The sequence below is a fragment of the Bactrocera oleae genome, chromosome 6, assembly GCF_042242935.1.
Source record: "Bactrocera oleae isolate idBacOlea1 chromosome 6, idBacOlea1, whole genome shotgun sequence".
Classification (NCBI taxonomy): domain Eukaryota; kingdom Metazoa; phylum Arthropoda; class Insecta; order Diptera; family Tephritidae; genus Bactrocera; species Bactrocera oleae.
Genome location: NC_091540.1, coordinates 19,336,613 through 19,360,675, shown reverse-complemented (window position 1 = coordinate 19,360,675; position 24,063 = coordinate 19,336,613). Strand labels below are relative to the sequence as shown.

The 24,063-nt window shown below is 33.5% G+C and overlaps 1 protein-coding gene and 1 long non-coding RNA gene across 11 annotated transcripts in view; one reads left to right on the top strand and one right to left on the bottom strand.

Annotated features, from left to right (window-relative positions):
- The window catches only part of vn (membrane-bound neuregulin protein vein), a 93,547-nt gene extending 70,450 nt beyond the window's left edge, over positions 1 to 23,097 (top strand). For 7 of the 10 annotated variants that reach the window (XM_014238936.3, XM_036360406.2, XM_070111003.1 and 4 more), the window contains exons 3-7: positions 7,533 to 7,701; positions 7,834 to 7,958; positions 8,975 to 9,098; positions 14,640 to 14,701; positions 22,186 to 23,097. In XM_014238936.3, the coding sequence (XP_014094411.2) occupies positions 7,533 to 7,701; positions 7,834 to 7,958; positions 8,975 to 9,098; positions 14,640 to 14,701; positions 22,186 to 22,289 (584 nt within the window). In that variant the 3' untranslated portion in view covers positions 22,290 to 23,097. Of the gene's footprint in view, positions 1 to 7,532; positions 7,702 to 7,833; positions 7,959 to 8,974; positions 9,099 to 14,639; positions 14,702 to 17,192; positions 19,008 to 22,185 lie in introns of those variants that run through there. The other 3 variants (XM_070111007.1, XM_036360407.2, XR_011396836.1) reach the window with 3 other exon arrangements.
- On the bottom strand, positions 16,188 to 17,308 carry LOC118680513 (uncharacterized). Its single transcript, XR_004976065.2, has 3 exons — positions 17,226 to 17,308; positions 16,433 to 17,104; positions 16,188 to 16,359 (listed from the first exon to the last, which is right to left on the bottom strand). It is a non-coding gene; the product is annotated as an uncharacterized lncRNA (long non-coding RNA).
- Positions 23,098 to 24,063: the final 966 nt, after the last annotated feature.

Below are 24,063 nucleotides of genomic sequence, written 5' to 3'. Positions count from 1 at the left end.
GAGTGGGTTGTGTATGCGAGTTTATTGATCCTTGACCATATTCTTTAGGCTAATTTAATTTTAATTGGGTTTTAACTGCTGCTTTGACATATGTTGCTGGTCGCTAGCATTCGACTTCGCATGAGTTCGCATTCACGAAGTAATTAGACACTTTGCGCTCTCTCCTGCTCGCCTGCAAAGCTGTGCTCACAAATTAAAAGAAGCATACAATTCAAATAGATTAAGATAAGAGAGAAGACAAATAGGCGAATCAGCTGTATTTTTAATTGACACATTGCGTGCATGTCAAATTAATTAATGCCTATTCGTTAAGTGCTCATATGATTAAAGAATAATATTGGGAAAATGTAATAGCATGAATTGTTGGAAAATGTGGGAAATTTTGTCACGCTAATTTGCCTGTTTACCTAACAAGCGGCCGGTTAGCAAATATTTTATTAGAACTGGAATGCTCTACGTTCGATTGAAAACCGTCGCATTACTAAAATTTGCTGCCTAATCTCCCAGTAGTTTAGACATTCATTATAAGTGTATCCATTATGACCTATGTTATTGGCATGCTTTCTATTGAACTGTTATGAGGCAATTTTGGCATTAAAGAACACTGAAAATTAGTTACCGTTATGTTTATTATTTTCCTAAAAATCGCATACTCACATACAATTTCAAAGCCAAAAGCGACGGCTTTTATCATTTCCGCTTCAAACCTATAATCAACAGCTGACACTATTATTTTATACATTTTCAATTTCATTTTCATGAACTTGACTTACCTATCTATTACGTTTTTTTTTTTTGCTTTTATGTAAACTGATTTCTTTCTACTCGTGCAATTCAATTTAAATTTATCGAGCGTAAAATTGCTGTTAACAAATTATGCCACAGTTGGACAGGCGAGTGACATGCAAACGCTATAAAGGCGTACTCGCAGTATGAATGTGCCACACGCCACCAACGGGTTCAACGGGTTTATGAATATACAATGTACAGTATAAAGTGACTGATGCGGCGATGCGGTAAAGTGACACCACCACTGAATACCTGAATGTTGAATGGCGGCGAGATTTGACTGAACTTAGCTCATTATTGCCGCCAGTATTCCTCACATGGAACACACCCACTTCCACTAAATTTGGATACAAATGTATATGTATGAGCAAATGTTGCCAAATACATTTACATATATCCTATGTTTCAAACTCCCTTGGAATACCTATTCCTGGTATTTGACCCGTCATAGGCGTGTTGAAAAGCGTTTTAATTGTCTTGTGTCGTATAAATTTAAATTTGATTAATTAGCATCGTTTTACGCATTTGTGGAAAAGAAATATGAACTGCAAATTTATAATCGACGCTAATTTACATAGAATTTTGAATTAATTATAATACTAAATCAAGGTTAGTTGTCTTTTGGTTTTTCAAAGAATTCAATAACTTAGAGCTTGAACAGAATTCCAGGTAGAGAGAGGTAAGAGAATTTACAGAAAAACAAATTATACTTGAATTGAAATGTTTTTACCACATTTTAGTTATTATAGATATCTTAAAGGTTTATATGTGAGTCCTTTTTGTGTAGACTGCCTTCCCTAGCAACTTCAAGGCTCAAAAGAATTGTATAATGTATCAGATTAATCTGTAAAGAAAGACACAAAAACAATTACTATAACTTTCGGTGTACTTTGGGTATAATTTTTAGGCAGCAAATATCTGGGGAACCAAATCAAATATAAACAGATATTAACTTTTAATTTGCATGCAATATTTTTCAAGAAGCCATTAAGCGCTTGCATGCCAACCCATATTTGATATCTAAAGCAATTTATTTCTTTTCATTGTTGTTATACTTATATATGTAGCTTGCCATGAAAAATTCCTTTTTTTTTTGGAGGCAAGAATAAAATGCATTTCGTTATTATTTTTTTTTTATCTTTTGGGCACATTATCTTAAGATGAACTACATATATGTTCTGCTTGACTAAGTGCAAAGCATTTTTCATTAATTTAAGAAATAGAAACACATAAAATTCCAAAAGTAGAGTTAAGATTAGGGCATATGCAATTTAAACTCATCTATCAATTGCTTGGAAGTACAGAGTTATTCGACAGTTCAAAGAGAAAAAATACGTTTTGAACTGGATCACATTGTTGTGTTTCATCTATTAGAAATGAAGCTATTGCGTTTTAAGTGTCAGTATGTTTTTGTCATCGGTGCGAAAATGAGCTTCACACAAAGAGCAAACATTACATTTTGTTTTAAAATTGGTAAACCAAAGTGGTAGTGAGGACATAAATGAGAAATGAGCTGAAACCCAAAAAATCGCGCCTGGAGAAGTCAAAAGTGAAGACAATGCTTATTTGTTTTTATAATTCCAAGGGTATTGTCCACAAAGAATTTGTTCCACCCGGCCAAAACGTTAATGCGGTATTCTATAGCGAAGATTGTTGGCGGTTGTTGCACGATAATGCGCCGTCTCATCGATCGACGCTTGTGGCCGAATATTTGACCAAAAATCACATTTTAACAATCAACCACTCCCCATATTCACCTGATATGGCACCGTGCGACTTCTACCTTTTCGGAAAAATGCATTTGCCTATGAAAGGAAAGCGTTATGCAGACGTGGAGACCATTAAAAAGGCTTGCACCGGCATACTGGCGGCCATACCCGGCAAAGAGCTAAAACACTCGTTCGACATATTTTTGGACCGTGCAAAAAGTTGTATTAAAGCAGAAGGAGACTATTTTGAATAAAATTAAGTAATTTTGCCGATAAAACCATTTGTTCTTCCTTTTTTTTAAAAGTTCTGTTTACTTTGGAACGCACCTTGTAGGTGTACAACATGAGCCCAAAAAAAATTGCCAATAGAACAGGCTTAATTTCAATTTCTTTGTTCAAACCTAAAAACTTTGGCTAAATGTTTTTAAAATCGCTTAATCAAAAGTGTGTACTTTTTATGTCTGTCTATGGCGCCTGAGCGCACCAGTGGGCGGGCGCCGTTTCCGTTGCGTGGTGTCACTAGTAATTAAGGTTGCCCGTGTCTTTTTACAAAATATTAAATAAGCATATTCCTATGGCCGAAGAAAAAGTAAAATTGTATTTTAATTACTATGACCTCGATTTGAAAGCGTCGGCATGATAGTGGAGAGCATTTAGAGGAGGTCCATAGTAAAAATTTAATTATGTTTAACAATAAAAAAGAAATCCTTAAGCAACAATTTAAAAATATAGAGAAATTTTTACTCTAGTTCTTTCTTGTAATAACTGTCTAAAAAGTATTAGTAAATTAAAGGAGCCAATTATCGAATTCGAAACAATCACGATCAATGATCGAGTGCCTTTTCTGAAAATAATCTTTAACCGTCAAAATTAAAATTTTCGAGGAAATGCAACCCCTTCGTTACGCATCTATGCTCTAAGTATGTATGGTATATTCAGAGCTATAAAGGCTTCTGACTATTATATCAGTTTTTTTATGATAAATTAAATTCAAAACAATAATATTATATATATATATATTATTCTATGATTTTTCCAAGTCATTTGGGTAATAAACATTTTTATGTCCACATAAATCACCTACAAAGTTCTGAGATTTTGCGAAATTCCTTGCACATTTCCAATGCCAGCGTTCGCGAGGGGCGCTGAGGCACTAAGATCATTAAATATTCACGAAAAGTATACCTATATATGTATTTCTACCCGAAATTCTCAACAGCTGGCAGCTGTGCGAATACAGTATGCGGCTCACTTTTCACGCTGTTGTCGCTGGGGCTGGTGCTATTGCTGCCGGCTATTCGTCCAGTCGTAAAAATGTCACAATTAAGTCGTAATGATACGCGGTTCTAGCAAGACAACAAATGATTCGACTGTGACACACTTAAGCGCAGAAACAAGCTTACATGCCGATCAGCCGCATGACAAGTGGCCCCAAAGTTCTTCACTAGGTAGGTGTACACGACAATCTAAAGAAGGCGCCTTAGCAGCACGGCAAGTTTTTATAATATCGTAGTGCTTATGATCGCACATATGTGTGTGTGTGTTTGCTTTATTTTCATTTTTTCAGTTTGTGCTGCCTCTTTTCGCTTCGAACCGTGAGAGTTCTGTGCTGCCGGTGCCGATTCAAGTGGCCAGCTTCAGTGAGCCTTATGGGCCGTCGCCTACTTCTCATTATAACTCTTCACACTCGTTAATGACATAATCAAGGCGATTGTTTATGAGTTAATAATGTCGTTAAGAATTTTACTGATGAACTTTTTCGCCAAGCATTGGAAAAAAAATTAAAACGTAAAATTTAATCTGTAATTACATTCCGAAAACGAATTGCTTCAAACACAACCCGCTTGTTAAAGAGCGATAAACCACTTGTGCTCCAAGCAAAATAATATAAATTATGTGGAAATTAAATTTAAAAAATCTTCGAAAATTTATTTATAAATATTTTTGTATGCTCTGCACGTAACATACTTGAATAACTTTATACAAATGAGTACGTCGTAAAGCTTGTTAAGTTCCCTAGAGCCAAGCGAGCACACAATATAATTAAAAACATGTCTTTACCCCGTTGTTACTTCGCAATCTTCCTTAATGTTTAACCACGCTTTTTATTGAGATATTTATTCTACTCAGTTTACACAGCCACAGCTGCTTTAAATTCAGTTCTTTAAAATTTCGGCTCTAAGAGAAACCAGTAAGTATCTTAAGAATTACTAACCACTACAACTGAGGTTCATAAACAAAAAGGGTAAAAAGTTTACAATAACGACTAAAAGAAATTGTTTGATGCTAATTTACAATAATAGATTAGATTTAGATTTTACCTTTTTCTTCAGAAGATACATTTAATATTGCCATATTTCTTGATGAAAATGTCTTATTATTCAGACACTCCGACAGCAGCACTCAGTTTTTGCCCGCCAGCCGCATCCTCTCGCCAATTGTCAGCCCGATTGGCAGACAATCTAAGAATACACAATTTAAATGAAGCAGAACAGAAAATACTTTTCATACACATAAAAATATAATAGCCGATATACATATGCTGTGCATACTATACTATTAAATAATTCACAATCGTTGATGCTTACAGGTTGTATAGCAACAAAAGCGTGCTAATTTTATAATAGAAAAGCAACAAATACTTTAAATATACAACAAACGTGATTCATGCACGGATTGTTCTACCAACAAAGTTTTGCTCGTTTTGCTCGCTTGCCATATTTTTCATGTGATACGGCGGGGCGTATGAATAACATGTAAAAATGTGATGAAATGCGGCGGAACACAATCAAATACTAAAGGTAACCATGGTAGAAATTTCAATTCGATCGATTTTTTTCAAACAGACTTCTTAACTTTATTTAAATTTTTCTGAAGGTAAAAATAAAATCAGATTAAGCGTTACTTCTTTTAAAATTGAAAATAAAAGTGCGTGAAACTATTTTAATTGGTAATATTTGTAAAATCAATTAATTAAAATTATTTTCTTTATTTAAATAATTTTCATTAATTTAATTATTAAAATTATTATTAAAATAATAAATTAAATTATTATTAAAATTATTTTCTTTATTTAAATAATTTTCATTAATTTACATAGTAGCCAATATCTATAGACTCCAAAAGTATTGATTTCAATATGTTGCCAGAATGTTCAAATAATTAACGGTTAGTTAAATAATATTTTTTTAAAATAATAATATACGCTATAGAGACCCGATCTGAACAATTTCATCGGAGATTGAGTTGTTGCCTTAGACAAAAACTCATACAAGCACGTGATTTCGATCGTTCAGTTTTCATGGCAGTTATATGCTGTAGTGGTTCGATATCGGGGAGTCCGACAAATGAGCAGCTTCTTTGAGAGAAAAGAAATGTGCGAAATTTCGATATGCCAAAAACCGAGGGACTAGTCGTCGCTGATCATTTATATATATATTTTATAGGTTCTCCGACGTTTCCATCCATTAATTGTTTGAGCTTTTCTTTAATAATGAAAAGAAGAGACGGAACCTCAGTAAACATTCACATTTAGCGAAAATAAAAATAGATCACGTGCTTGAATTTATTTACGGGTAGTCGGGTGTAAGTGCTGATTTGTTTGCTTATCTAATATAGTTAATTAAATGGATAACAAATACAATCAAATACCCTATTTTTATATAAAGTAAACTCTTTAATCGCTGGCTATTTAAAACCATAGCGCTCGGGCGACCTTCCCAACGACAGCATACAGTTATATTTAAATGTATTTAGGTATATATATATACTTATTTATATATATATATACAATATCTTGAGATGTCGCAAATCATTCGTGAGATTTATTTTGGTCAATGTGTCACATTCTTGCGCTGCGACTCACTGATGACTAAGCGCGAATTGTATAACTGCGTAGAGTGCCGGGAGCCGCTAGTGCCAAGCATAAAAGTGAAGCAAAAGACGTGTAACATTGTCGGCTGACCGCGCATCACATGATGCAGCCTTGGCTACTATGAGTGATGAGAAATCAATTAAGTTACGTATACGACCGCGCGCACCTCCACAGGGCACCACAATACAGGCACTGTGTGTATTGCAAGTGGGCGTGGAACGCACGAATTACCAACTGTATTGCGTTCAGTGCAACTTTGTAATGTTGCAAGCTAGAGTAATACAGCAATTTAAATATTTTCGCACACTAGAAATATAATTGTATTTATAACCCCACCAATTTCTAAACAAATAAATTCCCGCTGCTTACTTAAACAAATACATACACCATAACGCAGGGAAAGTACTCTGGCACGAAATTCTTCGAAAATTTAACTAAAAGTACAAACAGCGTGTTTTTATGAATTAATGGTAAAATTGCTGAAAATCACTTCTCTTGGGTGCTGGCAACGCGTGTATATTTATATTAGTAGAACACACAGAAATTTTTCGGAAAGTTTCTGTTTTTCTGGATTTTAATGCATTTGTTGCAATGCCGTACCTAACCCTACTGCTTCTACGGAAAAAAACATGCTCCTCATAGAAAAAAAACGAGAGAAACGGAAGTGTCTGCGTCGCTTGCTTTGGCTTCGGCGATTGGCGCCCATCTGTTGATCATAAAATTCAAAGATTTTTAGATATCACTCGTTTTTGATCAGACTAAAATTTTCCACAATCTTTTATAGATTCGTTTGGTGGCATTTTTTCTTTTTAGCTTTCATATTATTTTGTGACAATATTCTCATGTTTTATTCAATACCTCGGGTGGCAGACAGTCTCGGTAAGCAAAAATGAGATTGGCGAATAGAAAAACATGTGTCGGACAGATTGGGTTAAGCAAAATTTACACCTTTTATATAATAAACGATCAGCATTGGAAATTGCAAAAGCACCAGTAATATTTTTCTACATATAATTCGTACTTTTGGGTTGAGAATAATACACCTTGCCCATTGTTATTAAATGTTTCAATATCTTTCAAAGTTTCAAAGTTTTTGCCTCAAATTCCACCATTTGATTCATTAGTAATTACGAAACATTTTTGCTCTAAATTGTTTACAGCACAGCTCGCATCGATACGAAATATAACCACCAATCGAACGATGGAAATCGGTAAAGAGTTACACATTGTTTGCAAGGTGCAGGGCAGGCCGCCTCCTAAGGTCACCTGGTTCAAGGATGGCAAATCGATTAATCGCAATCGGAAATTATACAAATTTCGGCATTTCAAGTAAGTTACAACAAATTAAATTAATTTGTTTGCGTTTTACTAGTTTTATATATCTATTTTGCGTGCGCTTCATCACCAATTCTTCACACAACACCAACACCACCACCATCACCTTCTTTGGAACACCAACAGAATGCGCTCTGAGCTCATCATTCGTTCGTTTAACATCTCTGATACCGGACGCTACGAATGCCGTGCCAAAAATAAAATCAATCAGGAACCAGATCGACGCGAAATAGTAATCAAAGCGGATCCAGGTGAGTACCGAAGCCACACAGATGATGCGATTGTAATTAAAACAGCATATACATATACGCTATATACTCGTATCTGCGAGCATTTCCTTGTGTCGATTATGTGAGATGCAGTGCTATGCCTTAAGTCCTATTTCCTCTCCCCTCTTGTAAATCTATAAATATCTTGAAAGAAATTTATATTAAACTGTATAAAATACATAACCGTCTTCATAACCATTTGTAGAAGGAAATCTGAGGTGATCATCATAAATTACTATAATGTAGACCACATACCATATATATGTATATCTATAACATGTGCTAAAAAGTAGTTGCAATAATTGAGTTTACATTTTTGGATATTCCCTGGCCTTATGCATTGGTCTTCGGTTTGACCGAGGTTCACGGCCAACGGTACAAATTTTCTTATATTGATTGCGACTAGGCTAGCAACTGCAAAGCTCTCATTGGAATTTTTCATCAACAAGCTTCACATAAAGGCCATCAGCTATTCGAAGACGGTTTACGAATTTTACGACCATGCCAACGGATCGGATAACATCAGCAAGCACTTATAAAATTAGACCAAACAGATCGACTACCAAAACCCGCATACGCCGTCTTTATTTCGTCACTTCTCTAATCGGTCTTCTGTTTAATTAATTTTGCTTATGAAATCAATAAATTAAGTCGAATTCGGTGTACTTCAATGCAGAGAATGTGAGGATACTTCGTTGATATAACCTCTTGTTACTCTAGTTCTGATAGAATAAGCTAGCATATTTCTTAGCGCTAGTTGCTTGTTCGATTCGCCACTCTGAAAGATTTGGTGATTTCAAGCAGCTATATTTATATATAATATATGCGTATTCTTAAATTAAATAGGATCCTTAAACTATGTTATTATTTTAGGTAAGAGCACTAATAAAATTGAATATACAATTCAGATTTAATATAGCCGTCCATGTTATTACGCATCTAGATAAATATTCTATTTTTCTTATTTAAATAAATTATAACATATTTTGACGTTGCAGAGCCACGTTATTCAACAAATCCAACAGGCGGAACTGGAAAGGTCTGTCCCGATGATGCAGCTGAATTCTGTATGAATGGTGGAACCTGCAGTTTCTATTCGGAAATAAACTCATTCTCTTGCGTGTAAGTATACAAACAGGTAATAAGAAGTAGAATAATTTCAACAGACGAAAAAATTTAGGCATAAAACGATTACTAAATTACTAAACGAGAAAAAACTTTAGATTCAGCTGCACTGAAGTTATAATGCCATTAACTAGGGCGTTTATTGCATAAAAGGTTATAAAAAAACATTTATCTTGAGTTTGATTGGTCAGTTTGAATGGCAGCAGTATGTTATAGTGGTCCGAACTGAACAATTTCTTCGAAAATTGTAGCGTTATCTCAGATAATAATATATGGCAAATTACGTGACTATACCTTGTCAAATATAAAAGTTTTCCGTACAAGGACTTTATTTTGAGTGGTTAGTTTGTATGACAGCTATATACTATAGTATAGTATCGATCTGAACAATTTGTTCGGAGGTTGTAAAGTTGGCTTGCCGTGCCAAATTTCGTGAAGATATCCTGTCATATAAAAAAGCTTACCATACAAAAACTTGATTTCGGTTCAGACAAATGTGCAGCTTCTTGGTGAAAAAAGGACGTGTGCGAAATTGCAGGTCGATATCTTAAAAATGGAGGGAATAGTTAGCGTATATACAGACGGACAGTGAAATGGCTAAATCGACTTAGCTATCATGCTGATCATTTATATATAATATGTACATATATATATTTTATAGGGTCTCCGACGTTTTCTATTGGGTGTTACAAACTTAGTGGCAAACTTAATATACCCTGTTCAGGGTATAATTAGTTAGTTAGGAAAGAAATCCATTACAATACCCAATTTGAATATAGTAAGTATGTATATCTGTATGAAGGGCATCAGCGTGTAATACTGAATGCGAACCAACCTAAGAGAACTATGTACATATAGATACACGTATATAAATATATATTTGTATAAGTATGTAGGCATGCATAAAACAAAGTAATCGTTCGTTAGCGCCGCACAAGAGTTTGGGGCATGTAACGCGTGTTTGGAAGTGGCAGTCGTGGAGCACTGCCCAGGAATAGACACAAAACGCGAGCGAGTGTGAGTTGCCAACAAAAGCAAACATACATACTTATCTACATATATATGTGTATATACCATATATATATACTAGAGCATGTGGATACTTTAATGTGTGCATGTGTGTTTGTAGATGCAAAGATTTCAGTGATCGCAGCACATTTGGAAATAAATTTACGCGCTGAAAGACATAATTCACATTGCGCACACGCACTCCATTCGAGACACGAACACGTGCAAGCAGGGCAGGCAGGGAACAAACAAATGAAGATCACAAAAATGAAGGCAGACACAGCGCGCGCTGACGAAAACAGAGTACACGAACACAGGAGTACGCACACGACACACATATCTACATCCACACACAGAGTTTCTTGAATCTGGTGCGGAAGATTGAGGGGTGGAGAAATTTTCCTCCGCGGTTTTTTATTTTCGAACAACCCTGATTTGTTGGCTCTTTATGCTCTTGATTTAACATTGGATTTCTTTATTTTTCCGAATATTTTTTCAAGACACCAGATAAAGTATTTTGCTTAATTCCATCTACAAAACAATTTAAATGTCAACAGCCCATTGATTACTTTCGACATCGTTCATTTGACACATCTGTGGCGAAATCCATCGAGTTTTCTGGTGACAATTCGAAGTATGGAGCACAGAGATTCTCCTTAATAAACAGAAAAGTATAAAAATAAAGTGATACGTTCGGGAACAATGTGCCACTTTTGCCATCAAACCACAATCAAAACAGCGGCGGATTGCGACCCTCATTTTACACTAGCGCCGCCGCCGCCGCCGCCATTCTTAATAGTTAATTTGTTAAATCGCATAGTGTAAGTTTGTTGGCTTAAAAATTCAAAAACAAAAATGAAAATATAAGATGCAGCTAAAAATATGAAATTCAAAAACACCATAAAAGTACGCCCTACCAAAACATTTCCACTTTTGATGCACTTTAATTAAGCGCCCCCGAGAAGGTACATATACTCATACACGTGTGTGTTCGTATGAGCGCAGGCGTAAGTGCACAGTGTTTCGTTGTGCCATTTTAATACACAAATATTCTAGAAAAAATGTTAAAAAACGAACGGTTTTACTTTCTGATGGTATAAAAAATATATACATTACTATGTCAACCCTTTGCACTAGAGGCCTTTTTCGCTTGCGCGAACCAGCAACCCGAGACGATTTCGGCCGAATTAGATAAACATTTTACAGGTACTTTAATGGCTACAACGTCTGCCGAACCTAGTCCAGGAAAGTACTTCAGAGAAGAATATCTTATCGCGCATCGTAAATAAAGAGAACGAGTTATAAAAGACCATAGTGCACTGTGCCGCTGCAACAGCGCCGCTCGAGTGCAAAGGGTTAAATTTTCTCAAAAAATGCAAAAAGAGACTCCACTATACCGCTTCTATTACGAAATAATAGGTACATGAAATTAAAAAAATAGCTTTTAATCTCGCCTTCCTCTTCCCGCCCTCAGATTGTTTAAATTATTTTTCCTTTCATTTTTCTAATTTTATCATTTATTTCCAACTAGCTTTTTCTGCGGCTCCGCTAGCATTGAATCCCTTAAATAAATATCAAAGATTATTAACAAAAACAAATACTAAATACAATACATGTACATATCGTGTATATTAACGAATACTATATCGTGATGATCATCCTCGTAGTAGTGGTGGTAACCAGAAAACCCCAATTTCTCTGACTTACACTTTTAAGCATATTTGTTTGGTTACATTTTGAAATTTTTCGACAAACAATCATAACTGCCAAAATGATGTTTTATATTTTCAAATTTATTTTACAAAAAGATTTAAATAATTTTTTCACAATTCGTAAAAATATATTTTCTTTTCAATAATAATTGATAATATCCTAAGTCCTTTCAAATACCACAAGACATATATGCACAAAGTTTCATAATGATCGGTTACGTAGTTTCGCGGTGAAAGCGTAACAAACAAACGGACTTTCGCCATTTATAATATTAGTAGGGATGGGTTTCATCCCACAAAAATTTTTTGTTGCTTTCAAAAATTATCTGCATACATCAAAACACGCAAAGTTTTGTGCGCAACCGGAATTTAGTGGAGTTTACATTTCGATAAATTATTATGAGGAATATAATAATAATACATAATGCACCTTTGATCAGTAGCCGGTTGCCATACATTATTTAATAGCGGCAACTATACCCGCGCTAGCCACCATTTCAATAGTTAAGGGAAAACATTTCAATAACACAAACTATATATTCATACTAATTAATACCTTTTCACTTCATTTCATTTTCGTGAGTATATAATTACTTCTTTTTTACACTAGAAGCAGGTTTTGAGTAGTTATTTGCGTGCATAAATCTTATTGGTTGTTTGGTATACACCCATGTTTGTAGTGCATTTGGCTTGAAAAATCTTTAAGCACTAACGTTCCACTGTGCGTATGCAACAGCAGTCTAGAATGATACTACTGACTGCCTGTTGCAAAAAGAACACTTAAAGCACACACACATACACATGTACACATGTCGTGCAAGCAGCGCTCCGGAGCTCTGGCAACCACCACTTGAGTGCGCAACATCCTCGCCTGCAATGCCGCTTTCACCTCTCTGGCCGTACATTTGTCTATTTGTGTTTGTTGACGATTTATATTTAGACAAACCAATCAAGGATTTTTTTGTAAACAAAACTCCTTAAGCCAAGAGACTTTTCGTTTCGAGTCAGGGATGAAGCGGTGAATGAATTGATCGGTAAATGGTATTACGCATGTAGGTGTCTCAAATGGTAGTCGAAGTGAATTGTTTAACTAAACTAATTGATATCTACATTTACGCGGTCCACTAATAGCACAAACAGTCACCGACATTCCTCCATTCCGCACTTACCGAAAAAAATCCAATTTTCGCGGAGAACCTACCGTACAGTCTGTTGAAGCGGACGGTAGAAGCGGTGGTGACTGTTCATTTGCATTGCGCTCTCATAAGATATGTCGTATCAGCTGATTTGGTCCACGGTTTTGCGTCGGTGACTGTTTGTGCCATAAGGCGTCTTTCATGGTTATTTACAAAAACAATAAATTCAAACGCTACAACATAAGTGAATCAGAGCTGCATTCAAAACAAGTCAGCAAGGGCTAAGTTTGGGTGTAACCGAACATTTTATACTCTCGCAAGGTAAAGTATATATATATCGGGTTTTCGTATTTATTTTAATTAATGTGTAAAGTGTTGCTCTAATTATTTAGAATCACAGGCAATAAGATACACTGTTATTAGAAAGAGATTATTTCTGAATTTCATTAAGATTTCTTACATACTAACCGATAGAAGTCAACCGAACGTTTGAAAATATTTAAATTATTTAGGTATATGGGGGCTAAGGGAGGCACTGACCCGACTTTACTTATTTTTGGCAAAAGAGCATGCTGTAATCACAAAAATATTTTCCCCGAATTTAAATACTAGACCTAATAGATGACTGATATGTTCGGTAAAAAATCAGCCAAAGGCTCTTGGGTGCAGATATATCTGCAAAGTTATGGCCCGATTTCGAAAAATGTTGAGTATAAGATTAAATATATCCAGGGAATTTTTTGTGCAAAGCTTTATTCTGATAACCACATTAATGTTTGATTTGTATACTGTAAAGTGAAAGAATCAGATGTCCTGAGGTATAGGATTTGTCCTAAAGGTTGGGGGTGCCACGTCCATTCTCCAATTTCTACACTTGCTCCTATAAAGCTTCTTCCCACCATCTCTGTTGTGAAATTTAATGCTTGTGGTGCATTTTTTCAGTGAGTTATCGCCCTTTTAGTAGTTTTCAACATAACCATTATGTGGGGTGTTGACGTAGTTATACATTCCGATTTTATCCATTTTCACAGCGTATGAAGAAGTGTAAAAAAGACGACCATCTGCCATACCGACCTCTCTAGGGTGCCAATGAATATATGTGGCAAATTTCATCAAGAAATTCCAATTTTTACTCAAGTTATCCCTTGCACAGACAGACGGACGGATAGACAGTCACCCGGATTTCAACTCGTCTCGTCAACCTGATCATCTATATATAAATAGGGTTTTGCAATAATGATGATATGATTTCAAAGTGTCGTTGGAAATACGATAATTTCAAGAAATTGAGACATTGAATGTGCTCTAAGAAGTTGTGATTTAACACCATTAGACTACTTTTTGTGGGGTTATTTGAAGTCATTGGTCTTTAACAATAAACCAGACTTCCTTCAAGCTTTAGAAGTCATGTTGAACGTACTATTCATGACATACGACTTGATTTAGTGGGAAAAGTAGTCGAAAAATGGGTTCATCGAATTTGCTCCTGCAAAAAAGCGAAAGTTTTGAAAAACACTTGCTCGGAGACTTGGGTCTTTAAGGCGTATGGTATTTCTATGACAAATTGGAAACAAGTGTGTACTTTTTAGATTTGAACCAATTCGCTTGTAGAAATTGCAAACAATCGCAAATAACTCTAGAAATTGCTTCTAATAATCGATCGTTTTACTTTTCAATTTCAGATGCCCGGAGGGATTCATCGGTGAACGCTGCGACCGCAAGGAAGTCAATAATATATCTCCCAGTACGTACAGTATTGAACAAGAATGTTTCTCGAAGTATTTGGGAATTTATTTTTGCTAAAGTAGGCTTTTCTATAGCATCACGATTGGTTTAACTTGAATAAATACTTTTTGCAAATAAAAAAGAAACACTCCTTCAAGAGTAATACAAAAGTATGCGAAATGGAAGAAATTAATGAAAATTGAAAACTCATGCATACTCAAATACACTTACATATGTATGTCATTCGAATCGAATGTTTGCAATTTACCTATCTCCGAAATATACCAAAAATACATACTCATGCATAATCAATTACACCATCACACACATATACACGAGATCACTAACCCAGCAACATTTACAAAAGCGCAATAAACCAAAAATTAGTTATAAACAATATAATACTGATAAAATAGAAAATGCTAACACATAATAATTATTTATTTGTTGGATGCAAATCTAGTAGGAAGCGATAAACCGCAATTTCCCACAAACACACACACACATATATAAGTATAATCCAATACATATACATATGTGTCGCTGTAAAACTTTTCTAAAGCAAACAGAAACAGAAAAAAATAGTACAAAATCAAATTAAAACACCTACAAGCAACTACTTTGACGTACATACATACATACATATGTACATAAATATGTGTGGATATGTAGGATACATATGTATGTACATATGTATACTCTCGCATATGAATATGGACTCATATTTTATGCGATTTTTGTCTTGCGTATCAAAGCAAATCTACTTAAATGCATACACATACACACAAATATTAATGAAGTAATTAAATTTCGCAATTAATTTTAAAACACATTCCAACGACTAATATTGTTAACTAAATTAAAAACATTTCAAATTCAGCGATTTGACAATTCAACCGACGTAAGTTTAAATAAATAACGGAATAGCGCACTTAAACAAAAAAATGTTAAAACTTCATGAGAAAGGCAAAAACTTAGCGTACGATTTTGTTTTGTAAAAATAACGGTGCTATAGAAGGTTTATTTTACTCAATAATATATTCTCCTTGTTGTTTACTTATTCTGTTCCTCTTACTTCTACTGCTCTTTCGTTGTTTTGTTTAGTTTAATTTTTACCATTAATAATACCACTTAAAATTATTTTATTATTTTTAAATTATTTATTAACTTTAGTTTACATATTTATTTACAAGCAAAGAATTAAAAAAACATAAGCGAAGGCAAAAAACATTATATACAAGTATTCTAAGCAGATTTAGAGGAAATGCATTAAAATATTCTTGCAATCATTGAAATAAAGAAGAACAACAACAAAATGCTAACAAATACTGCAATCCAACGTGAAATTACGAAAGTAATAGTAATATTTCTGAAAATAAGAGGCTCTCTTGCTCGCGTCCACACACAGTACACATGCATATACATACACACACATGCATATGCTTGGGTACACTCGGGTGTAAGCGTGTGTGCAGACATGGGTACGCCCACATAATCTCATCAACTCACTTCGACGTTCTATTTATTTCAAGTCATGGACACATACTCACATACACACATACGTATTAATATCACATATAGACAGTAAATAGTTGTAACACATAATGAAATCATTAAATTGATGAGATTTTGACAAATACTTTTTATTTTGGTACTCGTATAGCCTCGCTCTTAATTCTAAAAAAACAAAAAACAACAAAAACAAATAATCATAATGGCATAAACACTAGTGCCTTTTAATGATACATACCATATCTTCAGCGGCATCTTTTCGCAAATCGCTTAATGAATTTATCTCATCTCAGTCCAACTGACAAACTCAACACAACGGTCGTTCATAAACGTCACACTTACGAAATCCATTTGAACCCTCACCCCTTCACAGTCAAAACCGAGAGAAGAAATATTGATAAACAAAAAAATTAAATTCAGAAACATATTTTGATAATAGAACACCAATTTTTCTGCCGTAGATCGTTTCATTTGACTAATTTCTTCGGAGCATTGTACGACTAAATTGCCACGTGTCATATCTAGGATACAAAATTTAAGCGAAATCTCTCCTATGTGAACCTTTTTAAACTAGATGTTTATCTCTGCTAGTTGTTTTATGCAAGTATTGCCAATCTAACATTTTGGTTTGAGTTTTAGTTTTTGTTTTGTATTCATTAACACTTGAGATCTAGATGCACTGCATTATTAATATTTGTGGTTTGGTATTTGGGTAGTTGAAGGCTTTTCTAGTTCTAGTTCTTTAGACTTTTTTGTTTAATTTTCTATTTAATTTCGTAACTCCTTCATATCCCCTACTTTCATACTCGCGCCCAAGCCGCGCCTTAGTCATACATTAACCACCTAGATAGTTTTCCCATTCTTTTGACTTTACCTCCAAAGTTGATTTATCAAATATACTGAAATATAACTGAAGTATTGCCATTCAATTTTTATTTGCAAATACACACAGTTAGCAAAACAATAATCTATTTATTATGATTTGATTTTTTTCACAGATTTTTTGTTGCAATCTACGGCCAAATACCTACCACTATTAATTGTATGATTTCCGTTTAGTTTTTTATTTTTACTCCTTGTTAACAATAACGAAATTTAGCGATTTCTGTTTAATTATAATTCAAAAACATATTGTTTATTTAATTTCTGCTGAAAATTGTGAAAACGTTCAGTAAAAGAGTATAATATTGAACTGAAAATCGACTGCAGTAGACACGATTTGTGACGAGCCGTGAAAGTGCTCATTTGCAGACATAAGTATGTACATAAGTAAATATCTAAGTGTGATCAATGTGAACTTGAGCAGTGGGTTGAGCCTAGTCAGTTGTGCCGTTGAGATGTTTACCTCTATTTTTACACCAATTCCTAAAATTATACATTTGAATTACACACCTAAATGTGTGAATACATATAGTACATATATATTACATAAAAATATGTTATATATAAATGTGTTAATGCCGACAGAACTGCGAGAATCAAAATGATAGCGAAAACTCCACGAAACAGAACGATATTTGCGAGCACAAAATTCAACAAAAATTGCAATTTTGAAATATTGAAATATTGATTGAGACTTTTCGAAAATTTTGCGCACACAGTAATTCTGAGTGCTTCGGTTTTGCAGCGTTGCAACCCGCCGACTTAGACAACAGTATTTAATCTAAAGGATTTCTAAACTAAAAGTTTCCTTCCTACTTTAAATAAATAAATTTATGTTATATATATTATTTCATTTTATTTTCCATAAGGCGTTAAATTTAATATTGAGTTTGTGAATGAAGAACAAAGTGAACATTTTGAATATATTGCGTATTTTCCTCCAGTGTAGAAGTAAATTCATCTATTGTAATAAAAGTGTAAATATAAAGTATATATTTTTTCATTTTTGTCCTATGTTTAAGAAACAATCGACTCATACACGAATATTTACAGAAATAATTATATACTAATAAAGCAAAAGAATTTATATACCAACTATATTTTGAAAATTAAATACACTCTCCTCGTTGCTGTTGAAAACAAATGAGGGAGTCACTATTGAACTGAAAATGCGAGGTCGTTTTCATTTTCTTGTATTTAACTAACACACAACATTAATTACGATTTTTAACGAAAAATGTCGAAAGCAGAAATATGTTCACATAAGTTTAACGTTTTTATAACCAAAACAAACCCAAAAACAGATTTTGTAAAGTATCGAAAGTAACGAAAACGAAAAAAAGTAGTGAACCCTTTACAGTCGACAAGCAAAGGAATATTTTGAGAAAAAATAAAACGGATACCAAATATTATAATTTTGTAATTAATTTATTGTAATTAATAAAAGTAAAACATAATCAACTTTTGTAAATTGTTAATATGTAGCGCAAAAAATATAGTAAGAGAGCAAAGAGAAATTTAAAATAAAATATAAATTAAAAAACCAAAAGTAAAACTTTATAAGAAACATTTCACTAAACCCCATAAGAAACCGTTACTCAAATGTCGTTTCTATTTCGCTTAGGTATAAAAATAAACTTTTTGTAAATTATTATTCTTTTTAATTATCTTGCGTATAATTTTAAGTATACATAATTAATTAGTTGTAGTTAGCTTAGGAAAGAAGAAATTAAAATTCATTACTTTATATACAACTACCGTTTATAATGCTGCTAAGTGTGTCTATAAGCATTATGATAATTATTTGTATTTACATTGTTTAAGTGACTTTAGTTCTTTATTCTTAACAGTCAAGAAACATGAATGATTACGATTGAAAAAATGGTAATGATAATAAAATTATATCGAAATTCAAAAAACATAATCGAAAACATGTTTTTCATTTACTTTTTATTTGTTTTTTTATTTGCTATTTAGTTCATTCGCCTAAGTCCAATTGACATACATATTTGAGGTAAGCATTTTGTTGTATTACTTTGAGTATTCATTATTTTATGTTTTGTACTCGTGTTTTGTGTTTTTGGGTTTTTGTGGTTATGTTTCTGCTTTTGCTTTGCTCTATGTCCGTAATTAATGCACATTTAAAATTTGTTGTAACTATTTTTTTGCGCTATTTAAGAAACAATATTTTTCTATAAGAATCCGAAATACAGTTCGATTTATATCTAATATCTATATTCACTTCTAATATCTAGCGAAAGAGCACTCGTCCCCAAATATGCCAGATGGCACACGTAAATTTACTTAATAAATATTAACCAAACTAAATCCAATTATCAATTAACTCAAATTCATAGATAAATTGTATTAGATTTTAAGATGTAAAACAGAACACACCCAATAGATATATACCCATAAGGTGTAAGTAGGATACATACTATATATTGTACATACACTAACAGCAAAATCGCTATTAACAGAACATACAGGAACGTACAGAGAGAGTATACTTTCTCCAAAGTCTAAACGAGAAAAGTTTTAAATTCTTGTAAGATAAAAATGTTGGTGATATTTTTATCTTACAAGAAACAGTTCAAAATTTTGTTTTTGTACGGTTAAAAGACCTTTAAATTTAATTGAAATAAGTTTGCAAAGTTTAACCCAAGACATAGAGACAAGGCTGCGACTCGAGGAAAAATAATGCTTTTGTGCAAAAATGCTTTCAATAGGTTAGTTTGAATGTAGTTAAATAATTGTAATCTCTCTTACTCGCCCGAACGAAAAACGCCTTGTCTCTTCAGCATCATACCCTCGAATGAAGGCACTTACTTACCACTAATAGGAGTGTAAATCAAAATGATTTATTAATTAGCACCCTAGCTGAAAGCTTGAGAAAAGTGTGTTGAGAAGTCTATCAATCTCTCTTAGAAATTATCAATTTACATACGTTGTTGTTGAATATCTATAATACTATATAATTAATATTTTTATACTTTTGCAACATGTTGCTACAGAGTATAACAGTTTTTCTCACCTCACGGTTGTTTGTACCACCTAAAACTAATCGAGGCAGATATGGATCAGAATAATTCATGAAAGCGGTAGCTTGAGTAAAAATCAAGATATCTTGACGAAACTTCGTACACATGTTTCCTGGCACCGTAAGAGTATGATTGGTATTGTAGATGGGCGGAATCGGACTATTGCCCAAAAACGCCAATAATCGAAAACCATAACTAAGCTCCACAATAAGATAAAAGACTGTTATTTAGTACAACAAATTGAATTATGGTGGGATATCTGCGGTTTAAAAACATTTTTAAAGTGGGCGTGGTCATGCCGACTGATAGGTTTAATCATATACCTCAAAACCTACTCGACCAAATACGATAGCATTATCCTAACATTCCCATGATGCGGTGCGAAAATTGGGAAATCGGAATCGGAATTGCATCTGACTCTTTCACTTTCCAGTAGGCAAATCAATCACCAATGAATGTATCCGGATAAAACTTTGCACTATTAATGCGTTTAAAGTGTGCCACCCATACCAGAAACTGAATATATGGAACCCAGTGCCTGCTGCGAACAATTTATCGAAAATATAGGTCGATCTGTGAGATATATTATTAAAATTTAAAATGGATTGAATCGGGTGAATACTTCCCTTAGCCAAATATACCTAATACAAAGTTCTTTGAATTTCCAGTTGAATTTATAACGCGTATATCGGTCATTATATGAGTTATTTTAATGAAATTGAGAGAGCGTGATTCTTCAATAACAGTGAATCTTTGTGCATAAAATAGATAAAATCGGGTGAAACTTTCCCGTTCTTTCATATATGTAACTAATATCAGGATTTTCAAACTTGCGGTTGACTTTACTGCTTACATATTATTGATGGTATGTGAAACTCAGAAAGCATCTTCATACTCTTGCAACAAGTTGTCACAGAGTATAATAGTTTAATTCATCAAACGGTTGTTTGTATCACCTAATAGTTGAAATCCGGTTGACTGTGTCCACGTGTTCCTTGGCAACATAGGAAGGAAGAGTTGGGCGTAATCGGACCATTGCCACAAAATGTGGTTTGAAACTTTTTAAAAAGTGGGTGTGGCCGCCCCCTTAAGATTTAATGTATATACTTCCCAAACCAACCAAGCTGTATCACCCAAATTTTTACAGGATAATTTATTTTGACACCTTGCGACAGCGTAAAAATAGGTGATAACCACGGCCACTCCCCATATAACGATTTTGTCGAAAACTACTAAAACTTCGATAAATATATAACTAAATGCATCATTAAATTTTACATCCAGGATGGCGCAAAGAGTATTTATAGGAGCAGGGGTCAACGACAGGCGTGGCACCGCCCACATTTTTGGTAAAATTTCATATCTCCGGACCTAGTTTACCAATTTCAACCAAATTTAGTACATATGATAATTTTGATTATTTCCCATACAGTGCGAAAATTGGCGAAATCGGACTACAACCACGCCTACCAGAGGGCAACTGTTTCTGTTATTAGTAATGCCAAAAATAAATGAAATCAGGTCAATACTACCCTTATTTTTTATACCTATACCTATTAAAAGGCTTTCCTTGGTGGGCCTTTTACCGTATATATCGGTCTTAGCAAAATTAACTGAACATATAATATTGGATAGACTATAGTTTAATGCCGAAAATATGTGAAATTGATCTACGAATAATCTCGACTCTTATATATCACATACAGTGTACGCTCACAGATTAGAACCACTTTGTTTTTATTAGTTTATATCACATATATCTCATTTAATTATAATTTTAATATAATTTTAGCTGGTGCGTGGTAAAATATAGTAATAAAACTAAGTGAGTCTATGACCTTTTATGTAAATTATTAAAATGCCAAATTTAAATGTAATCTATTCACGATTTCGTCGAACAGTCAATGATGAATTCTTTTGCAACATTTTTTTAAATAAAGTTTTGCGAACACCTGACGGTATTTTCCGAACTTTGCCCTTCCTTACTTGTTTGTGTTACTTTCATACATACGGTTACTAAACAATATGAAATGGGTAATAATGTATTTTAATCTTTCTAATTTAATAGATATCACTATCAAAGTCGGTTATATAGCAGATGATCCGAATTCGTATACGGAATCAATATCGGCGAATATTCCTTTCGGTGGGACCCAACAGATGCCTGACTAGTAGAATATTCATAATGAATAAAAGGAAAAAATAAAATATTAGAGTCGTCTAAACGGTATATATGTATGTATGTATTTTTATGACAACGCTTTGCTTCGAAAACTAAACGTGCATTATGTAGCACGTATATGTTATAAAAATTAGAGTTATTGCGATGAGAAATGAAAACAAGCATTCATAAAGACATTAACAATAATTTTATTTAAATACTTAAAATATGGTGTTTTGTGATTGATATTTCTTAACTAAAGTTTCCAAGTGCTTTTAAGAACACTAAGTGATTCCAGCCATTAATTGTAAGAGGTTCGTCTAGCATAAATAATTGATTAAAATATTTCATAATTCTTATTTAGTGCTTATTGTAAGTCCTATTAGTTATTTGTTTAAAATTGATTATTTAGCTCATAAAAATATCAATTATCGATTAATTTTATAATATAATATATTGATTACGCAAAAAAAGTTTATAATTATATGGTTACAACTTAATATACATATGTTTGTATATGTACTACAAGTGCAACCTAACCCGTTTACATACATAGATTCTTACAGAAGTTAAAATAAAAAGAAAGCCAAAGAACAAAGCTGTTAAATAATATTAAAATGATTAAAATATATTCTCGGTTTATTAAGTTAAAAGATTACTTTAAGCCGACAGCATAATTATACGAGTACATAGTTCCGTTATAATTTAATATGTTTTGCACATACATGTACTTATTTTCTATTGTAAGCTTTTTGCTAGTTTATTAATTTACAAGCAGATTTTTAAAAATAAATATCGGTAAAAAAAATTATTAATAAATATTTTAAATGATTCAATTTAATTTCAAAGAATTCTGCCGAATTGAAGGTCCTTGGCGGAATTAAAAGCAAGTCCGTTTACGTGGTAGACTTGGTAGGTTGGTAGTGAGAATAACATTGGTTTTTATATAGATAAATGGCAGAGAAAAACAAATACTATACACCATTTCGATACCGGTGCGGTCGTATGAAGCTTCGTGATCTTCAAAATAGATGTGAGGTGAGGAATTATCAGTCATATCACAAGGTGACTGAGCCATGGTATTCAAAACGCGGCACGCATCACGGGTAATGCTGGAATGAGTGTCGACGTGCCGCCCTTCAGTACTTACCGTCCGAATAAAATTTGCCAAAGGTTATGCCCGTAGTGACAACAACAACACTTTAGTTGTTCTCTAATGTTGCCATTGCTCAAAGAAAGTTTATTTTCAGTAAAATCTTTCAAAACAAATTCAAGAAAATGTATGCGTTGGCAATGTTAAGATTGTTTCTGTTTGGTTTCGTCATTTCAATTTCAAAATTGTGATATTTTTAACCGCGAAGTACGCACTAGGTGGCACTAAGCAAATAAAATGGATTTAAATGAACAATTAATAGAGGAAATACGTAAATATGAGTGCCTATACAATTTATCATCACCGGATTACAAAAATGTGTTTAAAAAACACCCAAATTTGGGAAGAAGTAGCTATAATAATTAATTTCCGGGCGAGGCAAAAAAAGCCTATTTTATTATAAACTTTATTCTAAAGTATTATAAATATTTACAGAAGACAGCTGAAGGAAACGATGGAAAGGACTTTCGACGCAATTATGGAAGAAATAGAGTGTTCTGCTTCAACAAGTACAAGAACAAATAGTTCCCCAGAAGGTTATTATGCGCCAAAACAAAAAAAGGAAGACAGCAAGGGATGACGTTAACTATATGTTCACTGACATGATGAAGGAATGCGTGGATACTGCAGCC